The sequence below is a fragment of the Dermacentor albipictus genome, chromosome 1 (genome assembly GCF_038994185.2).
Source record: "Dermacentor albipictus isolate Rhodes 1998 colony chromosome 1, USDA_Dalb.pri_finalv2, whole genome shotgun sequence".
NCBI classification, from domain to species: domain Eukaryota; kingdom Metazoa; phylum Arthropoda; class Arachnida; order Ixodida; family Ixodidae; genus Dermacentor; species Dermacentor albipictus.
This window is the reverse complement of record NC_091821.1, coordinates 225,247,563-225,264,963: the sequence shown is the minus strand read 5'-3', so window position 1 is coordinate 225,264,963 and position 17,401 is coordinate 225,247,563. Positions and strand designations below refer to the sequence as shown.

Sequence of the window (17,401 nt, the reverse complement as noted above, 5' to 3'; positions counted from 1 at the left end):
GCTTACGACCATGGTGAAAAAAAGAAAGACAAGCTATTTGACAAGCGCTACAACTGCGGAACAGTATTCGAAACATATGCACGGCGTAAACCCACGTGTGTACACTATACTAATATACGCATATACGAGGCGAGGAGCAACCCACACTAAACATAGTTCCGCCACGGACCGCCAGGCGGCAACATCGCTCGATCTCGCAGCGATAGTTTAGCGTATAGTGTACTATAGTTTAGCGAGTCGCCGAAACGAATCAAGCTAGAGGCAGTCGGTGGCGCGAGCAGTATCGCAGGCGGTTGTTGCCAGGCGAAAGCAGAGTCGGGATGCGGCCGAGGCACACACCTCGAGACGCGGCGAAGCGTGGCCCAGAAGCTGCGCTGGCACGCCTTCTTCCGTATTCCGTCGCTTCCTCGTTCGGTTGGTGAAACTGTGCCAGGGACAGACCGCGGCGCGGATCCGCGTCCGTTTGCTGGAGACAAATATCTAAAGCACCTCGCCCACGCAGCCGCATCCCTCGAATAGAGAGCGCCTCTTACGTCACGTCGACTTAGTGACAGCCAGTGAGCACGCACGTCCCGGCGCGCAACACGGAAGTGCTCGCTCATATATGTACGCAGACACGCGCGCCGGCTTTGCGCGCGACGCTTTTCCAACCCGCCAGCAGACCTGTCGGCGCAGCGAGAAAGCTGCCTGCGCGTCGACAGGCTTCCTAGCAGCTGCCTGCCTGGCTGGCTGTCTACACGCTGTCTCGTCTGAGCGGCAAGGTCACCGACGTAAGCGAGAATGCACATTAGTAGCTGCCGTCGCGGAAGGCCGCTGGATATCGCCAGGCTTCGCCGAACGCCGCGCGGATCTCGCAATCAGCGTCTCGGAAAGAGAACAAAAGGAAGGCGCGCCTGAAATGGGCACCGTAGCCCACCATCGCTGCAGCAAGGGCTAACCCGATGCCTTGCGCCGGCAAATTCAAATCACGTGCGGGGCCAAGACAAAAGTTCCGGCCACGGACGATGCCGTGATTTAATGGAAATATCGCTGCCAGCGGAACGAGGAGAGATAGAGAATGGACGGGGGGGACACTGTCCCAAGCGTTCGAATCTAACGAGTGCGATTTATTGCGTATCGCGACAGCCTCCTATACGTGCGCGGTGGAATAGTCCACGACGTCGGAAGACAGGCGGCGGGCAAGCGTCCCGAGCAAGCATCCCGAGTAAAACGCATCGGCCGGCGAAACGCCCGGCGGGAAAGAGCCGATAAGATAAGGCGTCAATACGCTTGTCAACATCCCTTGCCACATGCAAGTCACGCGACGGAGGCCGCTATTTTGTCTATTTTCATTCTCTTCGGCGTCGCCGCCAAGTTAGCGAGGAGAACCCGGCGGGGCTGGGTTTTACTGCCGCGAGACGCACTGGCGGGTCGAGTGAGAGGGGTCAGTAGGGGTGCCCGCCGCCGCCGCCGTCGGGCGCTGTTGACCTGGCCGCGAGGTTGCCCGCACGTCCGTTGCAGGCGGACCAATGTGTGTTCTTGGCGCGTCGCAGGGTAAATATTACCCCGAGGACAAGTCTCCCAAAGCCACCGGTTTGCGCCGCCTGCAAAGAAGCGACCGAGACTGGGGGCGATTTGGCGGTTCCCGCGCGTTTCTCAAGCCACTGTCTGCGCAGTATATCATGCGAGGATCACTAAAGTAAACCGCCGGATACCGGTCCAAGAACGAGCGCATCAACTCGAAAGAGGAGCGAGTGCGAGTGAAACACTACTTAGTTCAAACAAAGATGCTCCCTCATGGATATCTACGCCCGTGGTTTGCTCAACGTGGCACACTGCATGCGGATGCCAAGCGGCCATTGCGACCAGCACCCGGGGCGGAAAATGCGCCATGTGCGAGTAAAAAGCAGAGCTTTCATAGAGTGTTTTATGAAGCTGACATTTTTTATGAAGTCTGGCTGTCCTGACGATGTTTAGGTGAAGTCGCTTCAGGCAGGCCGTAGCGTTGAGCTGAGGCAGGAGAGCATACGCCACCGCTGACCTGATCTTTACATGCACCTCGCCTATAGGGAAGGCCTAGCGGGTTAACCACCGCTGCAGAAGGGTTGACTCAGCCAAAACCGCTAACGTTTTATATGAGCGCAACAAGGAAATTTCAGGCAGACAACCTAACTCGAATCGCATCTGTCGGGTTTATGCAAACGTCTCCGATTTCTGCGGGTAAGAACAGTTCGCAGTGGCTGCCGGGCCGGTCTTGTCATCATAGCATAAAATACGAATCAACGCCACTTGGACCAATATCGCTATTGTTAAGCTCGAAAGCTTAATGAACATGAGTCCACAACGACTAAATTTCGTTTTCAGAATTCGAAACTCCTGGACCAAGAACGCTGATTTAAAACAACGTTCCGCCATGCACTCCACATCAATAAGAGGCGATGCGCAGTTTCGCTAATCTGTTGGGCTTGCAAGAGACTTTTCTTGCCTAGGGATCGGTTGCTTCTCCTCCACGCACTGTAAATTGCGTAGTACGATATTAACGGCGCTCTAGTATACCGAGGCACGAAAAGCGATCAGCAGTATTATACCAGGTGCTTATCTTTATGCGGGACAATACTTTTAAAAGGAACTGTTGTATCTAAGCCCCCGCCATTTCTTGGAGATAGGCTACGTAGGCGGACATTAGCAGCAAGAACAATATTTTCGAAAATAAAAATATGCAAACTAACTTTCTAATTACTAACTTTAGGACACTTGTTGGAAAAGCGAAATTGAAGCCGAAGAGTAATGAAGTCACGTCTACTTAGCAGAAATCCACAGACTAGCACCACTTTCGAGATATTCGCCCCGAAAATATGCTAAAATATTGTCTCGGCGTTTAAGTTAATATTGTCCCTAACTGATAGAGGAACGCCTTTTGGAAATGTAGCTGTTACGCCCATGTATTCGTAGCACATATTAAGGTCGCACATCTCGAAATTCGGGCTAGTTATAGGATTATTATAGTTATAGGCTAGTTATAGCAGACAATTCGCTACTTCAATTTTGCAATTACAAATGTACCATAATGTTAGCAATAACTATTTATTTATTTATTTATTTATTTATCTATTTATTGTTGATACTCACAAGACCCTTATGGCATCAGAGAGGAGTCGGAATACAATATGGGGTCAGTACACTTTTTAAAAGTTGGTACTGTAGGTGATAGCAGTGACGAAGGAGCTGGTTCCATTCTGTGCTGGTGCGCAGGCTGAGGCTGCTCATGTAAGCAATCTGCCTATATATGACAGGTTCTCAGAAACAAAAAAGTATCCCGCATAACAAAAACAAAAAAAAACTGGTATACTGACAAACGTAGACAACATGAGCACCCCTTACACATATTGCACCCAGTGCAGGTCAGAATTCATTAAAGAGGCACTACGTGCAAATATAACGTCAAGCGAAAGTGATACACCAGAGTTCGAAAGTGTACAAGCTTAACATTTGAATGAAACAGTTGTCGTAAGCGAGAAAATAATATGAATGTAGGGCGGGATCGACACTACCACTGAGCAGCGTCAGCAGCGACGGCTTCATGTCTCGCTAATACGATCAATAAAGGGATAAAGGGATAACTACGTTGCATCTGACCGCGGAAAATAATGGAGTATAATCGATTTAATTTTCTTACATAGTGATTCACTGATGGTTTACTTCCTCAACGTTTTCTCGGCGCTGTTTGCGAATGTATGGGGCCTTCAGTCTGCTAGCGCTGTTACGATTGGTATTTGGCATTGTATTTGGCATACCCGGCATCCCTTCTCGACGATTAATGCTTCACCAGCGAGCGTGCAGCTATGAAATGCCCTTCACGCTGCATCGTCGCTTTCTCAGCACCAGGGAGCTGGCGACTAAATCAGCGCAGCCAAAGCTTACGGGCGAGGCGAGCGCCCGCCTGGACTCGACTGGACCCAACCGTGTGACACGCAAACTAAGGGGCCCAACGTCGAGGCGACCGACACTACGAGACTAGGTTCAGTTTCGGAACTCCTGTGGCTGCGTGGACCCACCACCAATCCTCGCATTGGCGCTGCCGTCGCACTTTGCTCGGTCAGCACGGCGCGGACGAGGCGGCGAAGCACTGTCCGCGGATGCTCGCGTGTTTTGGCGGTGCATACACACGCATGTTTCGCTGCATCTCGGTTCTTTTTGTGACACTCTTGTGCGTGTTCTATTCCATACACCGGCCAAGATAACTGGAAATTTAATAGAGTTTCGGCTCCCCATACGGGAGCCTTTGTGTTATGGATGTTATTGTGAACAGGGCTCCCGTATGGGGAGCCGAGACGCCATTAAATTTTCAGTTATCTTGGCTGGTGTATATTTACACGCTTCAATATGTATTTTCCCGGCCAGACGGGCTGCCGTCAGACTTTGCATTTTATCCCTTGACTTTTTGGATCATCGTGTGGTCACACCAATGCCGCTTACGCCGGATTACCCGCCTCATGAGCCATATAATGTGTTCGCCATTATTAATTAATTAGGTCTAATCAGCACTAATTAGCAACAGCTGATTAGTAGAGCGCAGCGGATGGCCAGGGCTGCTGGACTAAGGACTCCAACAGCGCACTCCGGGGGAGCGCAGCAGCATTTTCACAGCTAAGTGAAGTTTTTTCGACCAATGTGCTAAACGCGAGACTACAAAAACATTTAAAAATGCATCGGTGAAAACACTTGTTGCGTTCGTAAGTTGCGAAGTCGGAGGACCCGATCACCTTCGCCAACGCAGAGCTGCACCCGCACTCTGGCGGCAAACCAAGGCACGGGAGCACCCGCGATACACGGCACCTACGGAGAGTTCAACAACGAGGCGACAAAAGCCGCCGCGCTCCGTGGAAGCAATGACTACCGTGAAGACCACTCTACCGGAACCTGACCCTGACAAGCAGACCATCACGAATGACCCGCTAATTGATAAGAAAAGGCAACGTCGAGGACTTCCGTGGGACCGATTTCGACATCAAGTTCCCAGTTTGCCACGTCGTTGCACATCTCAACTCGCGTTAAAGGAAGCACGAAGAGCACCGGAACAGCAAAGATACTGTTTCTTTTTATCAGGCGTAGGCATAACTTGCACCAAATCGAGAAAGCTTCGATTACATACCTAGAAATCATCGCAGCACCGCCAGCACTATTTTGTGGCACGCTGTATAGAACCAACTCGCGAATATTACGGTTTAACTTTGTAGGTCACCGAAGACGAGACCCTAAAGCTTGAAATAAATGCAACAGTGTTTCCAGTTTCATTTCTCGAGGTAAAATAGTTATGCATGCCTGTATTGAAAACATTTCTCTTACTCGAACTTCATTACATATCTCAGGAAGCCGGTCGCCCAGTAAAGTGAAGGCTGGACACGATCTTGCGTAGTCGCATGACGTGGCGACAGTTTGCTCCGAATTTACTCATCTAATACACTTTATTTCTGTAATCTCGCTCATCGAGACATTGGATACTCGATTCAGATACGTGCGAGTGAACGTGAGAAAAGAAAGAAGACAAAAGGACGAAGAATAAGCAAACACATCGGCGCGAACAAAAACTCCAAAACCAACTAATTCGCACCCAAACGTAGAGGGATGCACGGAGAGAAAGAGAGGTCATTAGACTGAAAGTATTCGACGAAACAAAAACAAGCCGAGCAGGCGACCTTATCAACAGACTCTATTGATTGGTCGATGGGGACGCGCAGCCGTTCCGCGCAGCTCGACGCCGGGCCGGAACGACGCGCGGTAATTAATGTTTCTCCGCGTCTGCCCGATCGATCACTCGCATGCCAGACAGGCAGCGGCCGTCTTGTCATTCGCGACCGACGCAGGAAAGACGCGATCGTTGTGACAACAAGGGCGACTGTGCGCGCAATACCGGCGCGCGCATCCCTCTCTCGCGGCGCCGCGGTTCTATGCAGTGGAATGAAACGACCCATGGTGCGTGCCGCTGCTCACGTAGTGCAAGAGATCCGCCCCAGGATTCTTCAAAGGGAGACACGCGCCCTGCATTCTTCGTCAGGTGAACTCCTCTCGCCACGTATTCACTGCCGTCGCACCTAATCAGACGAGAGGGGGAGGGTCTCGCCAAGAAACTGTTGCAAGACTGCGGAAACGGAGCGCCGCCGCCCTGTCCTAGCGCGAGACAACTTGCCCTGTTATTCCGATAAGATAGCGCGCCTGCCGTGAACCGTTTATTCCCGCGGTATTCGCGCGCGGTGTGCTCCGAGGGTTACTTTGATGCAAGAAGGTATGTCTCGGAGAAAGGTGTGGGTACGAGCAAAGTGACCGAGATAGACGGAACAGGGAGAACCGCGGTCAACATCACTGGCGCAGGACACGAAGCAAGCGGGCGGCAGATTGCGCCCAAAGGCATACCTGCGGCGGCGGCGGCGGCAGGGAGAAATGTCGCGCTGAGGGCTCTTGCAGGCGGCTCACCCAGGAGCGAGCGAGCGTACAGTCTGCAGGCAGCATGCATTAAAGATGTGTGCCGACGAGTGCAGAAACCAATAACGGACCGGGAGAGAAAGGGGGGAGAGAAGAATCGTCGGACGGAAAGGGGGGGGGGCATGCAAATACACGCCGCGGGCCAAAGGGGTGCGCGCTGGCGCTGCTCCACGAGGGCCGTTGCAACATAAATTAGCTGATGCGGAACCCTTATCGCGGGGCCAAATATGCGCCGACAACAAAAAACATGAGGAGGAAACGCGAGGATAACCTGGCAGCGCGCGGTCTGCCAAGGCGCCGCCCACGGTTTGCGACCAAGGTCAGCGCCGCCGCAGACTGCGTCTCTCACTACTCGCGAACCAGCCGGACACGTTGCGTCACCAATCTCAGGGACACGATAAGCGAGTGCCTCTCTCTTTAGACCAAAGTGGCGCGCAACGAGCAGCAGCGACCACACCACATTTTTTTCGTAGTCAGGGCGTCTCGAGGAGATGCTTGCAGACACACACGGGGCCATAAAACCGCCTTCGCAGCTCCTTGGCACACTGGGAGCCGGGCGAAGGACAGCGCCCGCGTTTTTGTTTCCACGGGAAATGAAAACTCAAGGCTTCAGGCACGGAACAGCGCCAGCATGTGCAGGCCAAACTTACGCTGGCCATACGGCACGAACGCTCCTGTGCTTAGGATGCGTCGGCACAGCTTCAGTGGCGGCTGCGCACGCTTCCGAATGTACTTGACGAAAGTAATAACGAGGAAACAAAGGGGCCCCCTGCTGAGAATCAGCATCAATTAAGGAATCCGACAATGATCCAAGAAACACCGTACCTAAGAAGAGATGTACAAGTAACTGCAGACAAAACTGATACTGGAGACAAGCAAGAAACAGCGACTCATATTTCGGTGATGTTGGCCAGAAAATCGCAGTAAGTTGGACAAAGCGACAGTTTCGGCCCCACTCGTTTACTGCAAAATAGGACGCCGACAAAGTCTGCAGGGTACGCCCTTCGACCACGAGTTCTGGCGCAGGTGAGCGACGGCAGCTCTATGCGGTTTCATTGCTTTGGCGTGAGCGATTTAACTAAGCTGCTGCCAGTTTCGTGGGCCGGCTAGAACCGTCGTTCGCGCCATCGACCGGCGCGAACTGAATGAGCCCTGGATAATTCCCGATTTTCCTGAGCTCGCTGTAGATTAGAGCCCCCTAAGGACAAGAGCGGTTGTGGTGACTGTAGACCGCTCTGCATGCAGGGTTCACTATCGGCCGGCCTCGGGGGCGGCCAGAAATGGCCTTAGCCGAGTGAACCGTGCAGACGGGCGCCGAGAGGCTGGAAGCGCGTCGTCGGCGCCACGGAGATCGCTTGGCAGGCGGCCAATGCGCGCGCAGCAAACAAACGTCATGGCTCAGGAGCGACGCAAAAAAGTGCGTGGTCAGACCAGGAAGCGAAGCTTGTGGCGGCGGCCATATGGGCCGGCGAGCACGTCCGCGCGCACGTGCGGCGCCTGTTTACGCGCGGGACGAGGAAGCCGCCGACTCAGCGCTTCCGCGTTTCGAAAGGGAGGAAGCTATACACCTGCTGCCACGCCAGCGTCTGTATCCGTTTCCTGCTCGATCAGTCCAAAAGTGCGCGCTGTGCCACGGCCGTTTATTGCGGCACGCGACAACAAAGGGGATTCGGAGGACCGGCGCCGCGCGGCGTGCATTCGCCAGACAAGTCGATCGATCGAATCGTGCGTCAAAAAGGACCGGCCGTCTGGCCGCGCGTGGAAGGGAGGGGGGCACGACATGTCGCGTCCAAGATGGAATCCCCGAGACCGCGCCCGGCTGCTGCCACGCCAGGTCGCGCTTGCAGACTCGGCGCCGGCGTGCGATCGGAACTGTTCACATGGGCATTCCTATCCGCCCGCCTGGCGCGTCATCGTGGCCGGCTGACCTTGAAAGTCGGCGGCAGTCGACCGGCCCGTGCGTCTTGCACAATGGCTTAGAAACGCCGCCACATCTCTCGAACGTCAGCGACGAATGCGAGAAGAGCCGCATTCATAACCGCGTACCAAAGCACGCGGACACGGCGCCGGTACGCCGCAGCCCCGTCACGTTTTTACGGCGAGGAAACCAACGAGTGGCGAATCTTCAGTCGTTTGCAACTCTGGAAAGGCAAGAACACCACCCCAGAATTTGGCAGGTTCGGCGTATCGCAGCGTGCACGTTTGCCACATCGGCGAGATGACTATAGATGAGATGGTGATGATAGCACGGAGAAGCAGGACAAAGCGCCGACATCGGCGGGAAGGAAGAAAGGGGGAGAGAAGACAACTTTATTCGTCAAAGGCAGAACTGGCCGCAGTGTTCGGGGGGGGGGGGGGGGAGGAATATATACGATGACGAACCCGACGGCGACACACGCACTGGGGCTGTCGCAGCACAAGAGCGTCCGAGCAGCAGCAGCAGCAGCGGCACTCGGTTACGTGCGTCGCGACACGTCGCTTCGCACCGGTCGGACTCGGAGCGACACTGTCGCGCCCTCGACGACGCAGACAGGGCCAGACGGCTGGCCCCTCTCCCTTCGCGTCGCGTAATCGGAGAACGGACCGAAGGACAGCGCCGGCGCGTCCGCCCACGAAGTGTCTCGCACAATGCACCGCCGTGCAACGGAACCAGGCGGAACGCACTACACTTGTTGGCTCACATGGAGCGAGCACTCCTTTGTCCACTTTCCTCCGGTTGTTGCGCCGTCGATCCCATTTCGCCGGTCCTGTGCGATGACAATGGCCCTACAAGTCTGGTTACTGACGACAGACTAGTCGAGCGCAGGCAACAGCCGCCAAGAATACCTCGCTTTCTTGATGCCCTCTTCCCCTTCCATTAGCCCCTCCTTTATCTGCAACGTAAAAAAGTTAACCCTCTCGAATTGCCGTACCCTCGCAGACACGGGCAAACACCCGATCAGGTTTTAGAGTCGTGTATACCGTTTTCTAATGTTCGTTCAGTGCACTAAAGTAAAGTGGATATAATGACAGCCTCACAGAGACCACTGTGCTATAGTATAGAGGACCATTGTCGGAATACATACTACACATTTTTTTTTCTCTGTGTCGTGCGAGATGAACAATCCTCAATATTCAATAACAGTCTCTCCAAGATATTTGTTCTGTTGAAGATGAAACAGACACTTGTGCTGGGCCCATCGCAGTGTACAGGCACACGGCACCAACTTCCGAGACCATGAGGAAATGACAAAATTAAGGTCTCTCATAACTTCGCATAATTCTAGATAAGCGCAAGAACTACACGATCTATTGGACGAAAAAACTAACGACACAGTGCAATTGTATGATAGCAAAAGAATGTTTGATTTTATTTTTTCGGTGGCCTTCACACACGCGGTAAAAACCGACTACATATTAGTCCGAATGCTTTGCTGGACATAAAGGTAAATACATTGCTTTTCGTTGAACGAAATTAACAGCACAAACATTTTTCACTTAAGGGCAATAGTATTGCTCTTGTGCAACAAGTAACGGTGTACGAGACCGAGTTGATGCGTATCATTCCCTCGACGCTGTGTCGGCGATAATGGCCGGTGTCAGGATTGGGGGCTCAATCCCATCGTCCGTGGTCCTTTGCCAAGATTGGAGTACGGCATGAATTCGAAGGTAGCTGGCCCATGCCGTCGTCCAACTTATTTACGCTGAGATCGTTGATGAAGTGAAGAACTGTTTCTCATCGAGAACGAGGAAAAGGGGTTTATTTACAGAAATTAAATCAGTCTAACATGACTGCTTGAGAAAAAGAGTAACAGTCCAACATGACTGTATGAGAGAAGTGACTCAGTCTAACGTGACTACTCAAGAGAAGTGTCCTCAGCATTCGCACAACCACAGTTTTTATACACTCGATCCGCCGGTCCTACGACGCGGCGACTGTTCGTTTACTCATCACCAACTCGCCGCGGCTCTGCAGATCAGTTTACAGACACAAAGGCAACCGCGCTCTGATGCCCGACGACGGCGTTGGCGGGGTGCCGAAGCGTGAGACGCACCAAAATACGTTGTCCCCACGGCAGCTTGTCCATGCGTGTCAAATCAGCTCCGCGTTGGGGAACTCCGGAATCATTGTTCACACACGCCGAACTAGTTCCGTCACAATGTCGATGGGGCGGGTGGAAGGCGGCGGATTCCAGCGCAAAGGCCGCTTCTTTGAACGCCTCCCAGCTGCAGCGACGGAGAGGGAGAGGTGCGCGTCGTGTCGCCCTGTCGTAACTGTGTGGCAATCTTGTTTCGCAGCTCGCCATTCTTGACACCGGCTACAATGATAAAAAAAAAAGCGCAAGAGTAGAGAAATTGCGACCAAACGTTACAATAGCGACCGAAAAAGAGCGATCATGAAAGTTTATCCCTTTTCCTGTATTGAGTTTTCTTTTTTCTTCCCTGTAACCAATGTGTACTCGCCCTGCTGCCCTAACCTTTCGCCGACATGTGTGGCGCTTGTGGCTTCAAGGCAATATAGGCAAGCACCGTGTTAACTATCGCGTTCCCTGCTTCTTTTTATGTCCCTGTGTTTGTTATGTTTTTGACCTTTGTTCTTTTCTACCTTGCACACGCTCCCCCCTTATGTAATACCCCGACAGGGGCGGGCCTTTAAGGGACAATAAATGATGATGATGATAAAACAGCGGTAAGGATGCGGGACAAACGTCTCGCAGAGATAGACGACGGAAATCAGTGTCAGTGTCACTCGCGAGTTCTTCGCTGAAAGAAGATGGCGTCGGTTCGACAGATCTGGACCGAGCTAAGTTCTGGTGCACAAATAACCTTAATTTCATTATAAAGCTTCCGCCGCGTTTTGACGGGGGGAAGTGCAAAAACGCTCGTGTATCAATTTTTGGGTGCATGCCCACTACGCCGTCTGTCGTACACAGGGTGTCCCAACTATGATGCACCAAGGTTCAAATATATGCTAATGCCACGTTGCTGGACAGATCCAAGGTAATGATGTTTGCCGTCGCTTCGAGACAGATAATTTTTTGCATTCCGCCTAATTACAAAATTAGTCTTAATTAATCAACCAACTCCCCAAATATTATAAGTAGATGAAAAGTGTCAATGAGAAAATCGTAGAGCAACATGAAAAAAATTCGGGTCGAACCATGCATAGGGTGGCGGATTAGCCAGCGGAGCTGTATGCATGGTCTTCCCATTTTTCCGAATTTTGTTGGAGTTGCAACTGTTGCAATGGTCTACCTCTGCAATGCATAATCCGGTTCTTACACACCGCGGCGGCTACCGCGGCGCACATCCCCGCGTTTTCCCGCCATAACTGCCGCGCCGTTGTACTGAGGGCAGACGTTCAGCAGAAGGAGCAGTCAGCAATAGCGGCTATCGCGGGTGCACTTCCCCACTCCGCAGGTGCAGCGCGCGGTGAAAGCACGTGTCCTTTCTTTCTTCTCCGTCGTACAATCGTATGTTCTCTATTCAGCGCTCGCGCAGCAGTCGTTTTTGTTCAGTTTACAGACGTTAGCCAGCCCCCCAGACACGCCCCCTACGAGAACAAGCAGCGCCGCCATCTTTTTTGCTCACTTTACGGACGTTAGCCAGCCTAGATACGCCTCCCCCCCTCCCCCCCTCACACACATACACACATACACGAGACCACGCATACGGCTCATTCATACAGGTCCGTCAGGTAAACATCTTCGCTGCAAAACTCCCGATACAGCTTTCTGTTGCTCAATACGTGCTACACTCTTAAGCAAAACTACACCCTTTTGCCACACAACAATAATCGTCATCTGTCTTGTCCGCACTTTCTTTAACGCGGCGAGCCCGATACTTCCCAGTAACGAGCGGCATGCGCGTTATCAGCATGACATAGCATTCCCGACAGGAAAGTAGCGGGCGAGGCGTTTTCAAGAAAGGAAACGCAATCAAGGCAGATGACGGTTATTGTTGTGCGGCAGAGATAGACCCTAAAGTTTGTAACTTTGCCTAAGAGTGTACATAAAAGTGTTTTTCCGAGCGTGAAAGTAGCCCGCAAATACACGCAAGGTGCCCTAAGCGGCCATTCGCGGGACAATATTGCGTGTTCTCGCGGGCTTCTTTCACACTCAGAAAAACACATATTGCGCAACAGAAAGCTGTATCGGGAATTTTTCATGTTGCTGTACAATTTTCTCATTGACACTTTTTATCTAATTATAATATTTGAAAAGTCAATTGACTAATTATGTAATTAGGCGGAATGAAAAAAATAATCTGAATATCTCCCAGCGACGGCAAACAACATTTCCTTGGTTCTGTCCAGCTACGTGGCATTCGCATATTTTTAAATCTTGGCGCATGACAGTTGGGACACCTTGTATTAGATAGTGTTTGTGTTGCTTTGAGACGTCAAACCCATCAGACACAAAACACCTTCGACCTAAGCCGAGGTCCACGCTAGAGGACTTGCCATTTGCCACGTAATCCGCATTTACTGGCTATCTAAGCGTGCATCTTCTAGTAACGAAATTAAATTGAGGGGTTTTGTGCCAAAACCACGATCTAATTAGGAGGCGCGCCGTAGTGGGGGTACTCTGGATTAATTTTCACCATCTGGAGTTCTTTAATCAATGCATGGCACACGAGCGCTTTCGCATTCCAACCCCATAGGAATGCGGCCGGCTTCGAACCCGCGATACCTCGTGCTCAGCAGTGCAATGTCAAAGCCACTGGGCTACAGCGCGGCAGCTATCCTTTAGTACGCCTACACTGTAATCTAGGGCCAACTTTATATTACAGCGAAGCTTTCTTTACGAAACATACCAGACTTTCCTGACCATGGCTGCTAGGTGCTGCTGCTGTCTTGCCGAATAGGTCACACTTAAAGGAAAGGAAAACGGAAACTAAATTACGTGTCCGATGACGGCCGGGATCGAACCTCGGAGCGCAGCAGCCCGACGCTCTATCAGGCCACATGCAATCGCATGTGCCAACGCCAACTCAGACCACAATCTGTCCTGCCTCTGAGATTGTGGCGAAACACACATGGTGAAACGATCTACGCATGACGTCGTGAAGATGTGGAAGCCGAGCCACGCGGTGTTCAGTTTCTGACCGAAGAAAGAAAGCATGTGGTAAAATCACTGATGTAACCTTCTGTCGCTCGAAGAAATATATCTTTTCGTTCTGTTGCACGGAGGAGAGAGAGAGAGAGAGAAAACATGTATTTGTCATCAGATTGGGCGACTTCCTCGCAGGGTGGAGCCCTTAGTTCAGGGCCCCATTGGCCCGCGCCACTCCGCGTGCCCGCCGGATCAGCCGTCGCTGCTCTTGCGAGTCTGCGCTGGTCAGCGCAGTCTCCCAGGAGGAAGGTGAAGGTGAAGGAATACGGGAGTAGCCCGGAGGATGTGGGCACTCCCAGGTGCAATGATATATTGTGGGCTTTGCTCCACAATAGGGACAGTATGAGGGATATGGTCCCTATATACGGAGTAGAAAACACGACACACTCAATATCGCGGAACCTATATACGACAAGGCCGAATGATCCCTTTAATGAACATTTTATCATCCTCGCACACGGTGACGGTGGGTTAACGCGCCGATGCAACGCCGAGCGCGTTCGCGCGGCTATTTTGCTGATTGATGAATGGTGTGCGCTTCATAGCGTTAACAGCCAAACATGGCGGCAACCGCGCCGCTTTAAAATCGTTTTATACGCGAAAGAAATACTCGAACGTGAGCGCGAATGCACGGACAAGCTCCTTTTCTCTGCGGTTCGTACGCCGGAAAATTGAGAAACCGTTGCCTCGCCTAGTCGCCGGGGGCCGCAGCGCGCTAACTACCTCATCGCTAACTGTAGCGAGCACAACTCAAGTCAGAATGAAGCGCGGGATCAGGCTCATTAAGGCTGCATTAGAGGCCGGCGTGGCCTCACTCGAGTAGTCACGGATAAGCCTTAGTCACGAACGCGCCCCTCTCCCCCTCAAAAAGCTGCGCGCTGCGAGTGGGAGGGACGCGCTTTTAGGGGGAGGAGCAAAAGCGGGGAGGGGGTCACGCAATTCGGTAATCAGAGGCGCGCGCTTTCGACATCAAAGCACGTAGGCTGCCATAGACTATCGACGTCAAAACACATTCATTCTATACCCTTGCATTCATGTGACCACTGCCGCTTCATCGGTGTTTCGCTGATCCCCTAGTTAAAGAAGCCGCTTACAGAAAGAAGCCTGGAGTCGCAAACGCCATCTCCGCCGGTATTCAAGAGCTGGCTCCACGGCGGCTGCAGTCGCAGACGACGGCAGCGTGATCATGCATTGTACTGTGAACATTCAGTGTGCAACGACGACCGCGTGATGGGCAGAAAATGGAATAACAAGAAACTGCCTTCTACAAATACATTTATACCATGTGAGGCGCGATTTATTTTCTGCATTTAACCAACTGCTAGAGACGTGGGGCAATGAAAGTTACGGATAGCACAAGACCATCTTTAGTCTTTTTTTTCGCGCTTATCTGAAGTAATGCAGGAAGAAAGATGCGGTCTGCTAGGATGTAATGAGTTTCCTGCAAAGATATTAATGACTTTTAATGCAATCGCAGTCAATGTTCTGACACAACAGCGAAAAACTCACTATACACGTGTACTCACTCCTACTGATCCCCATTATGGATTAATACGATAGTTGCTCGCTGTTGGGGTCGGAAGGGCAGGCCCGCGCCAACCAAGTCTCCGATATAGGCGTTCCGTCCTTTAGGCCTGAAGCCACGGGAGGAACGCTTCCCATACGGGCACTGGAGCGCAGTACCTTCTATCAGGAACTATTCCGCCGGGTGAATTTCCTCCCGTGCGCTTACAAACAGCTGTCTAGGAGGAGGTCAGGAACCGGCGGGCACTTGGGCTGGTTGCGCCGCGCGACCGGCTCCCGCCGTGTCATCGACCAGCGGAGGAGGGCGGCATACAGCTGGCTCATCAAGAGCGCCGGGATAAATCAGAGCATGCGGCGGAAGGCCGCGAGACGGGCAGGACAGGTGGGAGAGCATCGCGCGGCGCAGCTTCGATCTGGCCGTGACCCCGGCTTCCGAAGGCCGTTAGTCATGCGCCACCCGTGCCGCCGGGGCACGTTCACCCCGGTGGCACGCGCGCACAAAAGCCGCCCCCGCCGCACAGCGGGGAGCAGAAAAACAAAACATCAACAACAAAAAATTCCGCCGGAGGGGCACGAGACGGCGGCGCCCTTTGCGCAACGGCGGCGTCTGCGGCTCTGCGCGCCGGTGTCGTCATGGTCGCACTTGTTGCTAGCGCCGCGGGGCGCCCGCACTAAAGTCACGCAAGGTCAGGCCTCTTCGCACCTCGGCAAAAAACCGCGCTGTCTGCGGACCCGCGAGCGGTCGCGCCGGCCCCGCAGTGACCGCAGAACGTCAACTCATTGGCGCCGCGACACACGCCCGTAATAGCCTTGGCAGATGTGCCGCAGGGAGCCGGTCGCGAGTTCGATTAACTTCGGCAGTCACACAATTAGGGCTTCCGTGTAATCCACAACAGCTCCGCCGAAGCGCGCGCCCTCCGCTGCAGTAATCCGACACGAACGCGCCGGCGGCCAGCAGTGTTCAACTGATCCGGGAGCGCGAGCCCTTGCGCAACGCGTTACGAAATTCTGGAGGGAACGAAGCGCGCGCGCATCTCATATTCCGGGACGTGCTTATGAAAGGCCTTCGTACAAATGAACTAGTCCCTCAGAAAATCACATAGACGGCAGAAGGAACATGCAGGCATCAGGGGCCTACAGAATTTGCATCGTGGATCACCAACTAGCCCTGTCACATACGTCGCTACATCTTATTTTTAGTTGTTGCCTTGCAACATGGCTCGTACCCACGAAGGGGATTGGCCACAATGGATGGATTGAAACGCACACCCGACAACATACCGAAAGGGGTGAAGGCGAACATTCAGAACGAAGCATCATAGTGCCCTAAAAACTGAGCGTATCCTCGTTTACGTTCTTTTCGTCCTTGTTTTCCGCGCTGTGAATTTGCATCATGGATCACCAACTGGCCTGGTCACATATTTTGCAGACATCAAAGCTGCAACGACGGGCGACGACGCTCCAGACGACTGGATGATCCAACAAGAAAGGAAGGAGTGTCATTTCCTGACGCAGGCTCTCCCATTTTTGCTCTGTATGCTAGCTGTGCGCAGTGCTGAACTGATCGTGTCTGCAACAGTTTATCCCCGTAGTATGTACAGCTGGCACCAGAAGTCTTCGGGGCGCGGTTTCCGCGCAAATTCGTAATTGCGCCACATTTGGTGCCTGCAGTCAATATAACAGCACATCACCATGCCTGCCGCATATAAGTACTAGGTCGGCTGTAGGTCGGTTGTAGTTCTAGGTCGGCTGTAGTTCCGAGTTTCGCGCTTCCTGCTCAATCTACGGAAATATGCAGGTCTCTTGAAGATCGCGCGTCTAGTAAACTTTTGGCGCAGATAGTACAACCAAACCCGCCCCCGTTCCACACACTCACACAAATTGAAAAAAAAAATTAAGAAATGAGAAAAAGCCACACGCAGCATGTATTCCTAAGGGTGGAATCCTAGCCAACTCGCCTTCTGAAACAGATCTCTGCTTGTTCCGCTTAACATGATTATCCTCGCTTGAAAATGATGCGAATATAACCAATGACAGCTTATCTCTAAGCAAAACAAGACAAATGACTCCCAGGAAGATGTTGAAATGATCAAGAGTGGTCCAACAAGGGTCGCTAGAGCCAGCGTTTCGACAAGGGGACTTGTGCACCTGAAGTGTCTATGTAGATGAATACTGAAGCATCTCGCTTTGTACTGTGTGGATATCAAAACGTCCTTTTTTCTGCGTGCGTGTTTTACATTTTTTTTAAGTGCATCCCACACGAACGGCTGAACAGAATGACATTAAACCTGGCAGTACTTTAGGTGTCGGCCTAACCTGAAGCA

At 52.4% G+C, this 17,401-nt stretch overlaps 1 protein-coding gene across 2 annotated transcripts in view; it reads right to left on the bottom strand.

Annotated features, from left to right (window-relative positions):
- The window catches only part of LOC135912074 (low-density lipoprotein receptor class A domain-containing protein 4-like), a 73,331-nt gene that overhangs the window by 21,365 nt on the left and 34,565 nt on the right, over positions 1-17,401 (bottom strand). Inside the window, exon 1 of one of the 2 annotated variants that reach the window (XM_065444456.1) lies at positions 6,391-6,524. The exons of the other annotated variant lie outside the window; for it this stretch is intronic. Coding sequence (XP_065300528.1) covers positions 6,391-6,490 — 100 coding nt within the window. The 5' untranslated portion in view covers positions 6,491-6,524. Of the gene's footprint in view, positions 1-6,390; positions 6,525-17,401 lie in introns of those variants that run through there. 2 annotated transcript variants of the gene reach the window in all.